The sequence below is a fragment of the Mobula birostris genome, chromosome 1, assembly GCF_030028105.1.
Source record: "Mobula birostris isolate sMobBir1 chromosome 1, sMobBir1.hap1, whole genome shotgun sequence".
Classification (NCBI taxonomy): domain Eukaryota; kingdom Metazoa; phylum Chordata; class Chondrichthyes; order Myliobatiformes; family Myliobatidae; genus Mobula; species Mobula birostris.
The window spans coordinates 19,449,746-19,468,909 of record NC_092370.1 but is presented as its reverse complement, the minus strand read 5'-3'; the positions used below and the strand labels follow the sequence as shown (position 1 = coordinate 19,468,909).

At 41.8% G+C, this 19,164-nt stretch overlaps 1 protein-coding gene across 1 annotated transcript in view; it reads right to left on the bottom strand.

The window, feature by feature from the left end:
• csmd3b (CUB and Sushi multiple domains 3b) overlaps positions 1–19,164 on the bottom strand; it is a 2,134,893-nt gene that overhangs the window by 173,824 nt on the left and 1,941,905 nt on the right. Inside the window, exons 43-45 of the mRNA XM_072277417.1 lie at positions 15,247–15,424; positions 11,950–12,095; positions 11,335–11,415 (exon numbers count right to left, since the gene is read on the bottom strand). Coding sequence (XP_072133518.1) covers positions 11,335–11,415; positions 11,950–12,095; positions 15,247–15,424 — 405 coding nt within the window. The remainder of the gene's footprint in view (positions 1–11,334; positions 11,416–11,949; positions 12,096–15,246; positions 15,425–19,164) is intronic.

Sequence of the window (19,164 nt, the reverse complement as noted above, 5' to 3'; positions counted from 1 at the left end):
ATTTCTCGGTGCTGTTGGAAAGGGAGTTTCAGATTCAGACTAATTTATCACATGTTTATTGAAATGTCATCATTATTATCATCAGGTGCCATGCCCTGTTTGAGCTTTGACTGCCATGCTTCGGGTCAAGTGGATCAATTCATTGGTATTCATTTCCAGTTCTCTGGCTGCTATCTCCATCATCATTTGTCTTTGCCTTCTTCTTGTTTATCGAAATGTACCATTTGCATTAACAGCCAGCACATCCAAGGATGCGCTGGGGGCAGTCTGCAAGTGTCGCAGCACATTCCAGTGCCAAAATAGTGACCCATAATGCTCAGCAGAACATCACAGAGAATAACAAAATGGTACCGAACTCTGGTTAGATCACACTCAGAATACTGTGTTCACTTCTGGTTGCCTCATTATAGGCAGGACAGAAGATCATAAGGCTGTAAGATATAGGAGCAGAATTAGGCCATTTGGCCGATCAAGTATACTCCACCATTTTATCATGGCTGATCCAATTTTCCTCTCAGACCCATCCTCCTGTCTTCTGCCCGTATCCCTTCATGCCCTGACCAATCAAGAATCTATCAACCACAAACATAAATATGCATAAAAACTTGGCCTCCACAGCTGCTTGTGCAAAGAATTCTACTCTCTAGCGAAAGAAATTTCCCCTCGTCTCCATTCTAAAATGATGCTCCTCTATTCTGAGGCTGTGTCCTGTGGTGTTAGACTCTCCCATCATAGAAAGCATCTTTTCCACATCCATTCTATCAAGGCCTTTCACCATTCAATAGGTTTCAATGAGGTCACCCCTCATTCTTCTGAATTCTAGTGAATACAGCCCAGAGCCATCAAACACTCAATATTAAAGGATATTGAAGCTTTAGAGGAGATCTATCATGATGTTGCCTGCTTAAGGCAGCATGTCTTATGGGGAGTGGCTGTGTGAGTCAGGGCCAGGGGTTTCAATTTTCCTTTTGCACGGACCTTTACCATTAAGCAAGGGGTCCATGGACCCCTGGTTGGGAATCTATGGCTCTGGACGAAGGAGGGTGAACGGTAATTTGATATAGGTGTTTGTGTAAGATGATAAGAGGCAAAGAAAGCCAGAGACTTTTTATCAAGGCAGAAATGGATAATAAAAGGGGACATAATTTTAGTGTGATTGGAGAAAGATATCGGGGCAACTCAGAGGCAGATTTTATACACAGAGTGCATGGAACGCACTGCCAGGGGTGGTGGTAGAGGCAGATACATTAGAGACATTTAAGAGATTCTTTGATGGCACATGGATGAAAGAAAAATGAAGGACCGTGTGGGAGGGAAGGGTTAGATTGATCTTCGAGTAGGCTAACAGGTCATTTCAATATCATGGGCCGAATGGCCTGCACTCTCCTGTGCTATTATATTCCTATGATCTACATTAGGGTAGCGGACAGAGTGAAAATGAAGTAGACTGCCTGGTGCTGGACAGTGCTGAGTTTTGTGAGATTTAGTGGATTTGCACTCATCCAGAGTAAACCAACACATTCCTGTGACGAAGAGGCTTGAACGTGTTAGCTGGTGAGCCACTGTCTGCAGGATACCTGGCCTCAAACCTGTTCTTGGCACGTTTCCATGTGGTGGATAGGTTTGTCAATAGTGACCAGCAGTACATTGATTGAGGGGTACTGAGCAATGGTTAGTTAAAAGGGTAGATGGCCATTTCTTCATATATTTGTGGGATGAAGCAACACACATACAAAATTCAGGAGGGACCTCAGGTCAAGCAACATCAATGGAGGGAATTAAACAGTTGTAGTTTCGGGCCGAAATTCTGATCCGGTTTTAAAGGCAAAGGATGGTCATAGCAAATATTGATGTGATTTAGAATTTTACTGTTTATTGCTCTTTTTTTGATACTTAGAAACTTTTCAATTCACTATTTTTGAAAGCATCTACAGAATTTTTAGCATGCACCAAAGGCTCTTGCACAGTAGTGTCCAGTGAAATGTGCTGTTTGCATCAATAACCAACACACCTATGGATGTGCAGGGGGCAACCGCATTAATGAATCAAATGGAATTTCACAACAATCTTAAACACAAAAGATACTGCAGATGGTAATCATAAGCAACACATATGAAATGGTGGAAAAACTGTAAACAGTCCTGATAAAGGGTCTCAATCCAAAACTTCAACTGCTTATTCCCTTCCGTAGATGCTGCCTGACTTGATGAGTTCCTCCGGCATTCTGTGTGTGTTGCTCAAGGTTTGCAGCATCTGCAGAACCTCCTGTGTCTGTGTTTGTGGGATGAATGCTTCTTATCACTTATCTGCCTAAATTTTGTCTCAGCCCTGCTGTATGTGAAGGGATAGTGTTGTGACTGGAATCGAACACTGTACAATCATTGGCGATCATCCCCATTCTGATCTGAGAGGATTGTTGACAAGGCAACTGAAGAACGTTGGGCTAAGGATACCCTGAGGAACTCCTGTATTGATGTTCTGGTGCTGAGCCCCAATAAATATGTGTCTTAATGCTGTAGGGTATGGTTGGAAAATTTATATTGTTTTGATTACAGAGAATTTCATGGAATTCATTGTTTAAATGTTATTACATTTAACAAGACTGGATATGGCGCAGTCCACCATGGGTAAAGCCCTCCCAACCACTGTACTCATCTACATGAAACACTGTCACAGGAAATCAGCATTCAGCATCGGTGACCCTCACAATCCAGGCCATGCTGTTTTCTCACTGCTGCCATCAGGGTGGTGGTACAGGAGCCCCAGGACCCACACCACCGGTTTCAGGAACAGTGATTACCCCTCAGCCATCAGGCTCTTGAACGAAAGGGGATAACTTCACTCAAATTCACTCGTCCCATCATTGAAATGTTCCCATAACCAATGTACTCACTTTTGAGGACTCTTCATCTCATGTTCTCAATATTCATTGCTTATTTATTTATTATTATTATTTCTTATTTTTGTATTTGCACAGTTTGTTGTCTTCTGCACTCTGGTTGAACGCCCTAGTTGGGCAGTCTTTCATTGATTCTGTTATGGTTATTATTCTATAGATTTATTGAGTATGCCCACAAGAAAACAAACCTCAGGGATCTATATGGTGACATATATGTACTTTGATAATAAAACTCACTTTGAACTTTGAGCGTTAGCATTGTTAAACAGCTCTGTCATTTATTTGCAATCACATTTCAGTGCAGTGAAATGGGAATTGTTCTCAACTACAACGGAGTACTAACCGTGAGGCAGGCCTTTGGACATAAGGCGGCATCCATCATTTCGGAAACCCCACCACCCAGGACACGCCCTCTTCTCACTGCTACCATCAGGGAGGAGGTATAGGTGCCTGAAGGCACACACGTAACATTTTAGTTACAGCTTCATGCCCTCTGCCATCTGAATTTGGAATGGGTAATGAACTGCAACTTCACTAATTTTGCTCTCTTTTTGTATTACTTAATTTAAATTTGTATATATTTATATTACTTATTATAATTCATAGTATTATTTTATGTCTTGCTTTGGATTGCTGCTGGAAAAGAACAAATTTCACGACAAATGTCAGTGATGTTAAACTTGATTCTGAATCTGAAGTTTATACTGCTGCATTTGCTGACGCATGTAATAAACCCCGTGACCACATGGGTTCCCTCTGAGTCCTCTGGATTTCCCCCACAGTCCAAAGACGTACCAGTTGCTGGGTTAATTGGCCATAATAAATTGTCCCGTGGCTCGGGTGAAATTAGGGGTTTCTGAGTGGCACTGCTCGAAGGGCTGGAAGAGCCTACCCTACACTGTACCTCAATAAAATTAATAAAAACATCGACTCTTGAAAGGCATTTTTTCTTATACCCTAAAATAACTATCCTTAAATGGTGAGAATATTCAAAGACTTTATAAATGTCAATTCTGCTGTTTGAATACTGAAACTGTTTGCAATTGATACAACATAATTAGAGTTTTATTACTAAAATATTTTGATATATCACTTAAATATATTTGAAGCGTGTATTCCCTAGTCACTGTTTATTTACCTGCAATTAAAAAGCCTCTGTATAACATACCGTACATAAGTAAGCTGCCTATTCAGTAGTGAAAGAACTTACTTCAATGATTATTTTCAGGACTACCTGCATTATAATGGGCTGCATAACCATTTCTCCATGTACATAACTCCTCTTGTTATCAACAGACGCAAATCACTTTGTCAAATATCCTTCCTTCTGTCACAGGTAGTTTGCTGGTCTAATGCATAAATTTATTTTTTCAGATTACCAGTAAGTTTGATATCTTCATTGGCAGGAAATTAGTTCAAAGAGAATGGATCTTCACAGCAGGAGAGGAATTTCTGATTGCTAGCTTCAAATAGGCACTTAGAAAGAGCAGACCTAAACCATCAGTAGAGCTAAGCCACTACCCCGGCCCAGCGACTAATGCCATTCAGACCTAGGATTTCTGTAAACACAGGGCCAGCGCTCATGCTTTTAAGACCATAAGATATAGAAGCAGAATTAGGCCATTTGGCCCATCGAGTCTGTTCTGCATCATGGCTGATCCATTTTTCCTCTCAGCCCCGATCTCCTGCTTTCTCTCTGTATCCAATCATGCCCCGACCAATCAAGAACCTATCAACCTCTCCCCTAAGTATAAAAGATTTGGCTTTCACAGCTGCCTGTGGTAATGAATTCCACAGATTAACAGTCACCTGAAGAGCAGACTATCTGTTGGATGGAAGTGACTGATAAAGGCAGATGCCAAGTTTTTAAACTCACTAGTGGGAGGTGGTGCTTTAGCACTGCTGGCCCACCACCTCGAGGGAGTCTTGATCATAATCGGGCCGAAACTCCTGAAGGTAGTTGGCAGATCAACTGATGATCCCATTGGTGATAGCACAGGCCAGTTAACATCTTAGTCCATGTGTATTTTTTAACTCTAATTGTAATGCAGCGGTATCAACCCAGGGCTTTGGAGTCTTGGAGTGGTGGTCTGCAGTGGATAGTTGAGTGGTGCAGGTAGACATGAACGGGCAGAGGAAGCTGATAATAGATATACCTGTCCTGATCAATAATGACCTGCAGCACATTTAGTTACAATCAATGTCTGTCCAATGTTGTTAATGTGTTTTTTGAGGCCGACTGACAAACTACCTGGGTCCTTGTGCTAGGAGGACAAATTAAACATTCAAGCACTGTCTAAACTGCAGAATCAAACCACAACGGTGCAGAAATGTAATCTTACTATTCCTTCTCTACTCATTTTATCTAGAATTTCACCAGAGTTTCTAGATCTATAAATGATTAGAGGCAATCTCTGCTACATAAGATATTACGATAGATCGAATACCCATTAATCAAGTGGTAGGCTTATTAATGGGTTGCCACCATAACGTGGTGGTTAGCACAACGCTTTCAACTCCCACCATTGTCTGAAAGGAATTTGGACATTCTCCCTGAGACCGTGTGGGGCTATCCCCCGCAGTCCAAAGACATATGGGTTGGTCGGTTAATTGGTCATTGTAAATTGACCCGTAATTAGCCTAGCGTTAAATAGGGGATTACTGGGCAGTGCGACTGAAAGGACACTGTATCTCAATGAGCAAACAAACAAATAGACAAATAAATAAACAAATAAATGAGCTAAATCAGGTTTATTATCTTTGACAAACCGGATGTCGTGAAATTTGTTGTTTTTTGGCCTGTCTGAAAATAGGGACCTTTTACCTTGATAGGAAATTGTACTTATTGTCAACAAATCTTCCTAACATTTGAGTCCTTTACAAATTTATTTGTATATACAGAACAATAACTTGAAAATTATTGAATGAAACCGTGCCCCTTTGATCACTTTGTGTGATCACGCCTTCTTAGCAAGAGAGTAATAAAAGGTCTGCTGAATTGAGATCTCAACAGTCTTTCGAATATTCTCATAACCACAATGAAGAGACCATTGGCAAACACTAATCTGCTCAAATGCACAGCTGCTAATTGATTATTTCTGTTCCACATCTTCAAGCTAAATGACAATAAAAGAGGACTGAGTGTTCTCATAATCTAAAAGGCTACATGGGTGATATCAGTTGTAGATTTATGTAGAAAGACTACAGGAAATATATTTATTTTGGTTCGCTATTCCATTAGAAGTAGGGCTTACAATATCTTCAAATTTGAAGATATGGAAATAAAATTTAAAGTAACATAAAGAACCTGTTCCTATACTATACTGTTCTATGTTCTATGAACTTGCAGCAGTGCACTCAGATGCAGTGGCTTCTACGAGGCCAACCAAAGGTGTTTCTGTCCTTTTTAAATGTATTTTTTAAACAATCGCATGACCCCAATGAACATTAAGAATTTAAAGTACTGCAGGTCTATCCCATCAGCAAGTTGCTCGATGGCAGAGAAACTGAAGGAACAGGACTTGGTGCGTCAGAGTGGTCAGTGCACAAAGGAGGTGTGCAGTCTAACAGCGAGTGGCCATCTTGGTCGCTTTTCTTGTGATCGCAAGAATGTTAATGCGGAATGCTGCAAGTCCAATTCACTGATTTACTGGAAAATGGTGGGTTTGGACAGAGGGGAAGCTGCATGGACTCAGTGATAGCGAGGTCTAGGCCACGAGCCACTGTGTCGCCCACTTACAAGCGCACAGGAGAGAGGTATCGGAGTCGGTGCACTCCACCGGAGTGCTGGAGGTGGTGTGGTGCAACATACATGCTGGGTTCAGTACTGCCCTCTAGTGTTCACTTGGCAGAAGACAAGTCATATTGTTTTCGATTGCAGACTGCTGCAACATTCATAGACTCAGGGACTTGGACTTATACGTGTTATGTGTGCCTTGTGCTGTGCATGACTGTTTGTACTGCGTTTTGCACCTTGGCCTTGGCCTTAGCTGTATGGTTGAATGACAATTAAACTTGAATTTGAAATGATTTTTTTTTCCATAAAGATAAAGTGTGAGGTGATGCACTTTGGAAATGTTAAACTAGACCTGAATATGAGGGAGTGTAACAGAGGGACTTGAAAGCACAAGCAAATAGTTCATTGAAAGTGTCAGCGCAGTTAGTCAGGTTGGTGAGAAAGACATTTGATATATTAGTCTTCACTGGTTTGAGAAGTGGGTATTGCGGTTGCCACCTAATGTTGCAGTTGTACTAGCCACTAGTCAGGCTGTACTGGAGTACAGCATGCAGGTTTCATGTCACTCTGTTGCAGCAACGCATGGTCAAACTAAAAAGAGTGCAGAACATATTCAAGAGAATATTGCCAGGACTAGAGAGCCTGTGTTATAAGGAGTGACTGGCCAGGCTAATTGTTAATTCCTTGGAATGAAGGGGAATACAACTATAAGATACAGGAGCAGAAGTAGGCCATTTGGCCCATCAAGTCTGCTACGCCATTTTATCATGGCTGATCCATTTTCCTTCTCAGCCCCAAACTCCTGTCTTCTCCTCTCCCTTCATGCCCTGACCGATCAAGAATCTATCAATCCTTGCCTTAAATATACCGAATGGCGTGCCCTCCACAGCAATAAATTCCACAGATTCACCCCGCTCTGGCTAAAGAAAATCCTCCTCATTTCCATTCTAAATGGACATCCCTCTATTCTAAGGCTGTGTCCTCTAGTCTTCGACTCCTCCACCAGAGGAAACATCTGCTCCATATCCACCCTATCGAGGCCTTTCAAGAGGAATAAGGGTGATCTTATGAGAGGCATAGATAAGGTGGGTGTGAAGATTTGCAGAGTCTAGAATTTGGAATGTGTGTTCAAGTTTAATTGTCATTCAACCACACGTGAATACAGCCAAACAAAGCAGCAGTACTCTGGGGCCATGATGCGAAATACAGTACCAATAGGCCCACACAATATAAGGCAGATGTAGAACATATGAGATATAAGTAAAGTCTAATCACACAAAAAATATAGGCCAAGACTCTGAGTCTGTGAATGTTGCAGCAATCTACAATCGAACACAATAGGGCGTGTCCTCTGCTGAGCTATCACTGGGGTCCGCATTGACTGCAGCTTAGACGCCACGCCGCACCACCTCCAGTGGAGCACACTGATTCCGATGCTTCTCTCTTGGGAGGCTGCAAGTAGGGAACACTGCAGCTTGAGGCCTAGTCCTTGTGACAACCGAGGTCACACGTCTCCCTGCCATCCTTCAATAATTCAGTGAATCGGGTATGCAGTCTCCCACATGAACAATGTCCAACAGGGTCTTGTGATCAGAAGGAAAGCGACTAAGACGATCACTCGCTATTAGGCTGCACAATGCCTTCATGCACCAGCTCCTCTCTGACTACGGGGCAGAGATTTAGGATGAGAGAGAGAAGAGGTTTAAAAAGAAGCTGAAAGATACAGAAGCATTTAGATAGGTTTGTGGAGGAGCAGGGCTTAGCTGAATACAGGAAATTGGGACCGGCTGGATAGTAGAAGAAAGAAAAAGAGTAAAAGAAGCCAGAATAAGAAGGTGGGGGGAGGGGAAGGAGTCCAAGATTGGAGATGAAACCAGGTGAGAGGAAAAGAGGGTGGGTGGGGAAGGGGGGGGGATGAAGTGAGAAGCTGTGAGATTATTGGTGAAACAAAGTAAATGGCTACAGAAGGAACCAGATAGGAGAGGAGAGTGGACAATGGGTGATAAAGGTGGGAGGAGGGGGTACAAGAGGAGTCTGATAGGTAGGTGAGGAGAAGAAGAGAAAGGGTAAGAGGGGAATCAGAATGGGGAACAGAAAATGAGAGAAGAGGGAACAGAGCGATGAGGCGTATAATTCAGGCTTCTTCTCTCTTCCTTTCCAATCCTGATGAAGGGCTTTGGCCCAAAACATTGACTCTTAATTCCTTTCCATAGTTGCTGCCTGACCTGCTGAGTTCTTCCAGCATTCTGTGTGTGTTACTCTGGATTTCCAGCGTCTGCAGAATGTCTTGTTTAAACCATGTCAATAGATCACTTTTTTTGTGTTTATAAAGTCAGTGATAGCACTAGGATTCTATTTAATTGCATAGGAAAATCAATGCAAAAGGACCAGCAGATCTCAAAACATGCATTATTAGAAGCAAAAAGGAATGGTCACCACAAGCTGGTGGTAGACCTGAGGAGAGCTAAGGTACCAGTGACCCCTGTTTCCATCCGGGGGGTCAGTGTGGACATGGTGGAGGATTACAAATACCTGGGGATACGAATTGACAATAAACTGGACTGGTCTAAGAACACTGAGGCTGTCTGCAAGAAGGGTCAGAGCCGTCTCTATTTCCTGAGGAGAATGAGGTCCTTTAACATCTGCTGGACGATGCTGAAGATGTTCTACGAGTCTGTGGTGGCCAGTGCTATCATGTTTGCTGTTGTGTGCTGGGGCAGCAGGCTGAGGGTAGCAGACACCAACAGATTCAACAAACTCATTCGTAAGGCCAGTGATGTTGTGGGGATGGAACTGGACTCTCTCACGGTGGTGTCTGAAAAGAGGATGCTGTCCAAGTTGCATGCCATCTTGGTCAATGTCTCCCACCCACTACATAATGTAATGGGTGGGCACAGGAGTACATTCAGCCAGAGACTCATTCCTCTGAGATGCAGCACAGAGCGTCATAGGAAGTCATTCCTGCCTGTGGCCATCAAACTTTACAACTCCTCCCCTTGGAGAGTCAGACATGAAATAAGTCAGGCTGGTCCTGGACTTATTTCATAATTTACTGGCATAATTTACATATTACTATTTAACTATTTATGGTTCTATTACTATTTATTATTTATGGTGCAACTGTAATGAAAATCAATTTCCCCCGGGATCAATAAAGTATGACAATGACTAGGACTATATGAATGGGTTGATCATTATGTATTGGAATTTATTTTCACCATAACTTAATATGAGGACAGGAACAAATCACAGCAGCATTAGCCTGCTCACTTATTCAATATGACAATGTCTGATCACCCTAAATTAGATACTGAGTTTCTCCTTTCTTCCCATATTCCTTGAAGCATCCAATTCCTCCTTGAATATATTTAGTGATTTTGTCCTCAACCTTCTTCTGTGGTGGAAAATTCAGTGAAATAAAATCTAAATTTCAGTCGTTTCTAACAGACACCTTAGGTTGGTTCAGGACTTTCTCACCATTGGATACATTCTTCTTGTCTGTCTAGTCTCATCAGGATTTTTATACAGTACTGTGCAAAAGTCTGGGGCGCGCGCATGCGCGCGCGCACACACACACACACACACACACACACACACACACACACACACACACACACAGACATATATTGAGCTAGATTTACAAACTCGCAAACTTGCTTACTGCTGCATGGTGACAAATACAGTACTGTGCAAAGGTCTTAGGCAACCTAGCTATATATATGTGCCTAAGACTTTTGCACAGTACTGTAGGTTTCAATGATGCCACCTATATTAATATACATCAAAACAAACATGCCAGTATTCTTCTAAATAGAAGTGTCTGCTTCTTCCTGAAGGAGGGTCTTGGCCCAAATGTTGACTGTTTATTTTTTCCCCATCGACGCTGCCTAACCTGCTGAGTTCCTTCAGTATCTTGCATGTGTCGCTTTGGATTTCTGACATTTGAAGACATTCTCATGTTCATGCTAGCCTCTGCTTTTAATTGAGTTATTTTTTTATATATACCATACATATATATCTGGTTTCAGCAAACCTGAATAATAGGCAATAAATAATTGTAGTTAATTGTTTTCAGTTTTAAGACATTAAACTAAACAGTTTAAAACCAAGCAGGTTAAATCCATATTTTTGCGAACTTAACTTTCAGATCATTCAAGTTTGGTTAAATAATTAGTTTGTTCTTTTAGTCTCTCATGAAATAATAGCAGATATTTCTCTCCTATCAGCAGAAATGCAGATGGGGCAAAATATATAGACAAAATAACAAAGGGTCAATAAGGGAAAAATGAAACACAATTGAAAACTTTTGTCCAACGCACTCAGACCATCAACATCAATCTGGAAGAATGCACGGACATAGTGTTATTGATACTTTCCACGCAGTGCACTATCTACTCAGCTCTCTGCAAAGAAAGATGCGAGACAACCACCACTTCACCAAACATTCTTTCTTCAAAGTCCCACTACTGTCAAAAATGACCAGATGAACATCTTATCTACTCCCAACATTTTATAACTTAACCTCGTCATACCTAAAACTTGAATAATTTGTCAACAAACATCCCATTAAATTTTCTGCTAAGTTTATAAAAGTTACATCTAAAGCTTCTTCGGGAAGAGTGATTTAGATTGACAGCAAAAGAAAGTTACAGAATAAACACAGTCCAAAAAACATGACTCTGGAGGAGTTCGGACGTACCTATTTCAAATTCATCATCCTCTGTCAAATTCTGCCCCGTGAGCATCGCCGAAGGAGACTGGCAGATCCGTAGTTGGTATGCTGTAAAAATCAAGAGTTCAGTAACCCGCAATCAAAGCGACCCCTTGTTAGATACTAAAATAAATCTGTGGCTAAAACCAAAACTATATTCTTTGAGAAAATAAATTTTCAGTTCAGTTGGTAAAATATCTTACCTAGAACCAAAGAATTTGAACTAGAAGTCAAACAACACAGGTTCTGGATGTAAACAGGAATTTACAGATTTAACATATGTGGATACCAGTGAATAATTCTTTGACGATGTAATTCAGTTTGGATTCTGATGTGCAACATAACTATTGATTGAAGTTTAAATTGGCTGCTTGTGCTAAATGTGTTATATGACAGCAGCCACATTTGCACTCTATTCCCTAACTTCAGTTTCAATGAAGTCATGGAACCAGATTAAGCAGGTTCAGTTCAAGCAACTGAAGATGAATTTGTACATTTCTGTAGGTTTTGGTGTACATACGATTAATAGGTAAATCTAATTTCTAAACATGACAACAATTTATTCCCATCTGAGAAATGTATGAATGCTAAACACAAACCTACCATGGTAACTGAGAATGAAGAAGCCGCCTGTTGTAAAATCACTGTGGAATTTGATCAGGATCTGATTTGACGTGCTGTAGACGGACTCCAGTGCTGTATTTCCACTGAATTGTCCAATCTGAGGGGCAGTCTGTTCTGGCCCGTCCCTATGTAAAATAAGCAATCAATTAGGCTGTTAATCAAAACCAGATTCAAGCACAGGTAACAATATAGTCATAGAACATGACAACACTTGATGGCCCTTCAGCCCAACTAGTCCATGCCAAACTATTATTCTGCCCATTCTGATCGACCTGCACCAGGACGGTAGCCCTCCATACTTGTCCCAGCCATGTACTTATTCAAACTTATCTTAAATGTTGAAATCCAACCCACATCCACCACTTCAACAGGCAGTTTATTCCACACTCAGACCTCCCTCTGAGTGAAGTTCCACTCATAAACATTACCTTTAATTCTAGGCTCACCCATGACCTGTGGAAAACGCCTGCTTGCGTTTACCCAACCTGTACCACTCATGATTTTATATATCTCTCTTAAATCTTGTCACAGGCCTCCAGTCAGAGAGCCAGACATGTAAGATCACTCCCTGGCTTCTCCCATGAAGCCAACGCCAAATCCAATTTACTACCTTATCCTGAATGGCAAGTGACTGAATCTTCCTAACAAGCCTCCCATGAGTAACTTGGCTAAAACATTAAAGTATTAAAACCTTAAGACCAGGAATAACAGTAAGAATTTCCATATACTGTATATTTCATCTTTAACATCCCAGGTAGGTGTCTTCATTGGACCATCAGCACATAAAAACTGAAGCAGAATATATGAAGAGTTTTTAGGATAGATGACCAAATGTTTATTCAAAGAGAGAGATTCTGCTTGGAGGAAAAAGAGATAAAGAGTAAGAGATAAAGGGAGGAGTTTTCAAAATCTATAATGGAAGGTGTGTAAACAGTAATTAATCAATTTCTCTGGGTTCATCCAAAGCCTAAAATTAGACAAGTGCCAACATTTTGGAGGGATGTAGGTTAGATGAGATTATAGTAAGAGGGAAGAATGGGGCTTGTAGTCAAACATGGGAGGTTGAAAATCAAACCATTTGCTTAACTACTGGCCAATGTTGATCAGCAAAAAAGATGTGATGGGTGAATAGAACTTATTCTGAATTTGGACATAGGCAGAAGGTTTACAGAGACCAGAATACGAACGACTGGGTAGAAGTAGCTTGGAATAGTCAAAACCAGGGATAAAAAATAATCATGGATATGTGCTCACGATATTTAACGTACATGAGTTATAGGGAAATACTGAAGAGATTAGGACTTTATTCCCTGGAACATTGGAGAGTGAGGGGAGATTTGACAGAGATATACAAAATTATGCTGGGTAAATACAAGCAGGTTTTTTCCATTGAGGTTGAGTGAGACTAGAACTAGAGGTCATATAGAACTAGAGGTAAGGGTGAAAAGATCAATGCTTAAGGTGAACGTAAGGGAACTTGTTCAGTCAGAGGTGCTGTTCTTCAGTCTTTCACCAAACTCCCTACATTCACTGTGCAGGACCTCTTTGCCACCTTTCTACCTATGTCATTGGTGTCAATGTGCACTACATCATCTAGCTGTTCACCCTCCCTCTTGAGAATCTTCTGCAGCCGTTCTGAGACATTCAGCAACTGGGAGGCAACACACCATCCTGGCCTCTCTTTCACGGCCCCAGAATCTGCAGTTTGTCCCCTAACTATCGAGTCTCCTATCACTATCACTCTGCCTGCCTTTACCCTTCCTTATTGAGCTTCAGAACTGGCTGTGGTGCCACTGGCATACCATGGCTGCTTTGCTCTGCCCGATATATCATACTCCCAGCAGTATCCAAAGGGGTATACTTGTTGCTGAAAGGAATAGCCACAGGGGAACCCTACACTGACTGCTACTCCTGTTGATTACTCACCTACTATTTGCACTCTGGGTGGGACCACCTCAATAAAAGACTCATCTACGAAGTTTTTAGCCTCCTAGATAGTCGTGAGTGCATCCAGCTCCAGCTCAAACTCCTTGACCGTGTCAGTCAGGAACTGCTGCTGAGGGTTCTGTCAGTCAACATTGACCATGGATAATGCTTTCTAGCTATCTACATGATACACAAGCCTGTACGCAACCCAGAGGATGCTGTTACGCACGTAGCAAGCTCCCCCTCTCCACGCATCCGATGAACCCAAACTGACACAGTTTGGTACCAGAAGCATGGCAGGAGTTGTCAGTCAGCATTGAACTCAATGTAGGTCCGCCTTAGCGACTCCAGCTCCAGGTATTTCCCTCAGGGTTTCTTCCTGAAGCCTTCCCCCTGAATGGGTAGAGCTGCAAGGAAGGGGAGGTTTGAGACCAGTTTTCCTTCTCCCAGATGAGCAGCCAACCACAGCTTTTGAGCCCCATCTGCCCGAAAAGTTGGGCATATGTAGTCGTTAGGTACCCTGAAATCCCACATCTCACAGGAAGAGCATTCCACTGCCTGATCTACCATTCTGTCTACATTTGTTAGACCTCAAACTTCTCAAGCTTAAGTTGTAACCTGCAACTGTTCTTGCCTCAGCCTGTTCAGGCAAAGCCTGATTGCTCTCACACTAGTCCCAGTCCAACAGTGGCTACTCCCCTCAAAACCCTCTCCTTTTTATTAGCCCTTGCTAACTAACCCAAGCAATCTCCCACTCCACAGACAAGCACTAACAGAACCTGCTTACTTTTTAAAACTTGCGCGTAAAGTCCACAAGGAACTGTCTCCAACTGACTCCATGATCTTCCACTCCGCAAACTTGTTCCCCTACTTATCCCCTCATTACAGTCTTTCATGTCTGACAGGACATCCAGCTTGTGATGTAATCTTTCATCCTTTTTCCATCCAAAGGCCAGTTCTTTTGTCTTCTCCTACTCACGGTCCTTTCCTTAAAACTTACTTTAACTTAAATTTTTCCAGCTTTAATGGCAGATCACTCATCTGAAATATTAACTGTTTCTTTCTTGGCAGTTGCTGCCTAAGCTGCTTTGCACAATTTTCGGTGTTCATATCACAACAGTCAATGGTATCAATGAAACCTATTTTCAGAACAGCTACATAAATTATAAAAATCTGTGAGAAAGTCACTGTACAGGGAGAGGATAATTACCCTAGCTGATAGCAAACTGGCTCAGGTATAAAAACCTATCTGAAGAATTATAGTGACAAAGCTGCAATGTTGTAACTCAACATGACATTTCGATTTTATCACTGCCTAAATAAACCAATTTGAGAAAATGTATGTCTTACCATACTGTAATAAAATCATATATAGGTTCTGTTTGCAAGACAGTAAAGTTGATGTAGATTCCATGGCCTGGAGGCACTTTAACAATCCAAAAGCAGTCCTGAAAGTTAGGATACTCATCAGGATACCCAGGAGAGTAGATGGTACCATTCAGCGCAGTAATATTGCCTCCACAGAGAGCTAGAGAAGCAAAAGAAACATTTTTTTAGAAAATTAATTTACGCGTATTCCTACATGGAAAAAACATCAATAGCGGCAAAAAATTGGAAGATCAGATGGATCAAATTGTTACATTTTGCTTCTATTTTGTTTCTCTTTGGCATTTTTTTCAAATAGATTTCAAGGTATCAATCATAATACTAAAATCAGGGCGAAGTTAAGATGGCGCTAAACGGAGATTCCTTTGCTTGCATCTTCGGAAACAGCTTTATTTCCATCTTTGATATCTCTTTTTTTCCTTTTCAGGGTGTGGGGGGTTCTTTTAAAGACCTTGATCTGGAATTACACTCTGACTTCAGTTCATTGCGGGAATGGGACCCACTGTCAGGGCCTCACGACCGGCCCCTTGTTGCTATTTCAAAGACACGGCCTGGAAGACGAGTGTGGCTTCAGGTTTCCGGGATGCTGTGGCTCTGGGAACGTGCTGATTCTAGGCCGGTGCCCCTGACTGACACATTGCAGGAGAACATGGAACATCGGGACCAGCGGGTTAGTTGCTGGGGGTTGTGTGTCCGGAGAGCCGAGCCTTTTTGGTGCTGACTCTTCAGGCGCAGAGCACGGTAAAAGCGATGACACAGACTTTTAACATCGTCAATCAGTGAGTTATTTGTTATGTCTCCCCTCTCGCTGTGAGACGGGGGTATCTCTTATCCGGTGAATGAGTAGTTTTTGGAGTACTGCAAGTTTGTGTCTTTATTGACTTTTTGCTGCACGCTTGAGTGCTCAGTGGAAGATGCGGATGCTTTTTTGCTGGTGGGGGTGGGAGAGTCGTTGCCTTGCTGCTTCTTGTGCATGGGAGGGGGAGTTCTGGGGGGGGGCTTTGTGGTTCTAATGTTTTAACTGTCTTTCATTCTTTGGGGCACTCCTCTGTTTTTGTGGATGCCTGCAAAGAAAACGAATTTCAGGATGTATATTGTATACATTCCTCTGACATTAAATGTACCTATTGAAACCTAAGTGACAATGGACTGTAATCTTGTTGGTAAAGATTTTGCGCGTTCTTCCTGTGATTGTATGGGTTTCCTCCCACATTACAAGGACAAACAGATTAGTTAGGATTTGTAAATTGTTGGTATGCTATGTTGGCACCGGAAGCATAATACTTGTGGACTGCCCTCAGCACATCCTCAGACTGTGATGGTTGTTGGTGCAAACAACACATTTCACTGTATGATTCAATGTTTTGATGTGCATGTGACAAATATAACCACATAACAGTTACAGCATGGGAAACAGGCCATCTCAACCCTTCTAGGCCGTGCCGAACTCTTACTCTCACCTAGTCCCACCGACCTGCACTCAGCCTATAACCCTCCATTCCTTTCCTGCCCATATATCTATCCAATTTAACTTTAAACGACAACATCATAAAGCTAAATCTTCAACTTTACAGCAAGCACTTATTAAGTTACCAGTTTAAAATTCAAACTTAATTACTTTTAATGGGACTTTATCACCTAAAAATTTGATTAAATTATGATGCAACTTCCTGTTAGTTTGAGCCTCCGATTGAGAATTGATAGATATGAAGTTAAATATAAGTGACTTTAGGAAAGATGGAAACCTCTTTCCATAGAAAGTCATGCAAGTTACTTCTGGTGTTACTCTTCCTCTTGGACAGAGCAGATACAGAAGTTGCCATGGGAGATGCAACAACTGTCCCTTATCTCACCATCTATGGACCTCAACAGATCTTCCAGGTAAATCTGTGATTCATTTGCACTTCTTCTCATCTGGTGTATTGCATTTGGTGCCCATAGCATACTGTACTCTCTTCCAATTTGGAGAAGCCAAATTCTGATTGTTTGATGATTTTTCAGAATATCTGTGTTCAGTCCACAGGGATGACCCTGAGTTTCCTATTATTGCCACTTTGAGTCTCTGTATCACCCCCATAGGTTCTCTGATCTGTCTGTGGTCTCGCACACTGTTGTAATGAGGTCCAATGCAAGCGTCATTAATGAACTACACCACATGATCCATCTAGGCACAAGGAAGTTGACCGGATTTGATATCAAATTCAACAATTTGCTTTCTTTATCTGTACCAGATCTGGCCATTTCTACTGTAAATCAACCATCTGTAATATTGGTTCAGTCTTTTCTCTTTTCTCTTTTCTCTCTCTCTCTCTCTCTCACACCCCCCGCCCCCCCACCTCCCACCCCCCCAACCCCATTAGCCCAGTCTGACCTGCTGGGCATGTCCAACAGTGTTGCATCTCATGTCATTTGGCACGCTCTTGTCTAAAGATCAGCTTTGTTTGTTACATGTACATTGCAACATCACAACATACAGTGAAATGTGTTGTTTGCGTCACAGTCAGAGGATTGTGCTGGGGCAGCCCACGTGTGTCACCATGCTTCCAGCACCATCATACCACGTCTGCAATTTGATAATCCTAATCCTTACTGTATACCTTTGCAACGTGGGTGGAAACTGGAGCATTCGGAGGAAAGCAACACGATCACAGGGAGAACCTGCAAACTTCTTATAAATCTGTGGAACCATCTGAAAGCCAAATACCTAATATCAGCAAGGATGTGTAAAGCTTTGACCAACACTAATACCAATCCTGTCAATATTGTTACTTCACTGATGAATGACACTTCTGATACTCATCATCATCATCATCATCATGTTCCTTGTTATATGACATAGACGATCATGGTCCTATCCACGAGCATGATTGTACTTGGCAAATTTTTCTGCTGAAGTGGTTTGCCACTACCTTCTTCTGGTCAGTGTCTTTACAAGACAGGTGATCCCAGCCATTATCGATACTCTTCAGAATGTCTGCCTGGTCGCATAACCAGGACTTGTGATGTGCATCAGCTGCTCATACAACCAAACACCACCCGCTCCTATGGCTTCATGTGACCCTGATTGGGGGGGGCTAAGCAAGGGCTACACCTTGCCCAAGGGTGACCTGCAGGCTAGTGGAGGGAAGGAACGCCTTACACCTCCACTGGTAGAGACCCCACTACCCATTAATATTCACCTAAATTTATTATCAAAGTACACATATGTCAGCACCTACTATCCTGAGAATCATTTTCTTGTGGGCATTCATAGAACATAGAAATCTAGAGCACATTACAGGCCCTTTGGCCCACAATCTTGTGCCAACCATGTAACCTACTCTAGAAACTGCCTAGAATTTCCCTAGCGCATAGCCCTCTATTCTTCTAAGCTCCATGTACCTATCCAAGAGACTCTTAAAAGATTCTATTGTATCCGCAGTAAATTCAAAGAAACACAATAGAATCAGTAAAAAACTATATAAAAAGAGGGACAAACAACCAATATGCAAAGACAACAAATTGTGCAAATATATAAAGAAAAAGAAATAGTAATCAAAGATAACTAAGTAACAAATAAAGTGGGGAACTTGAGTTGTAGTAAGTAATATTGGGAACTTGAGTTGTAAAATCAATCAGTGCTTTGAAATCGAGTATTAAGTCTTTAGTGCTTTAGCTCTAGATTGGTATACCTTTATTCAGCAAGCCATCATTATTGAAGACGTATCTATTTTCAGTTTAAAATGTAATACTTATAGACCAATCTGAAAAACTGACTTTATTGTAGAATACTGTAGCTTCAATATTTATGGCCCGCACTTTAGGACCATCAACACACTGCCTGCACTAATTGCCAGCCAAAGCAGAGAGATCACACGTACTTAGAGTGGATCATTTGCTCAA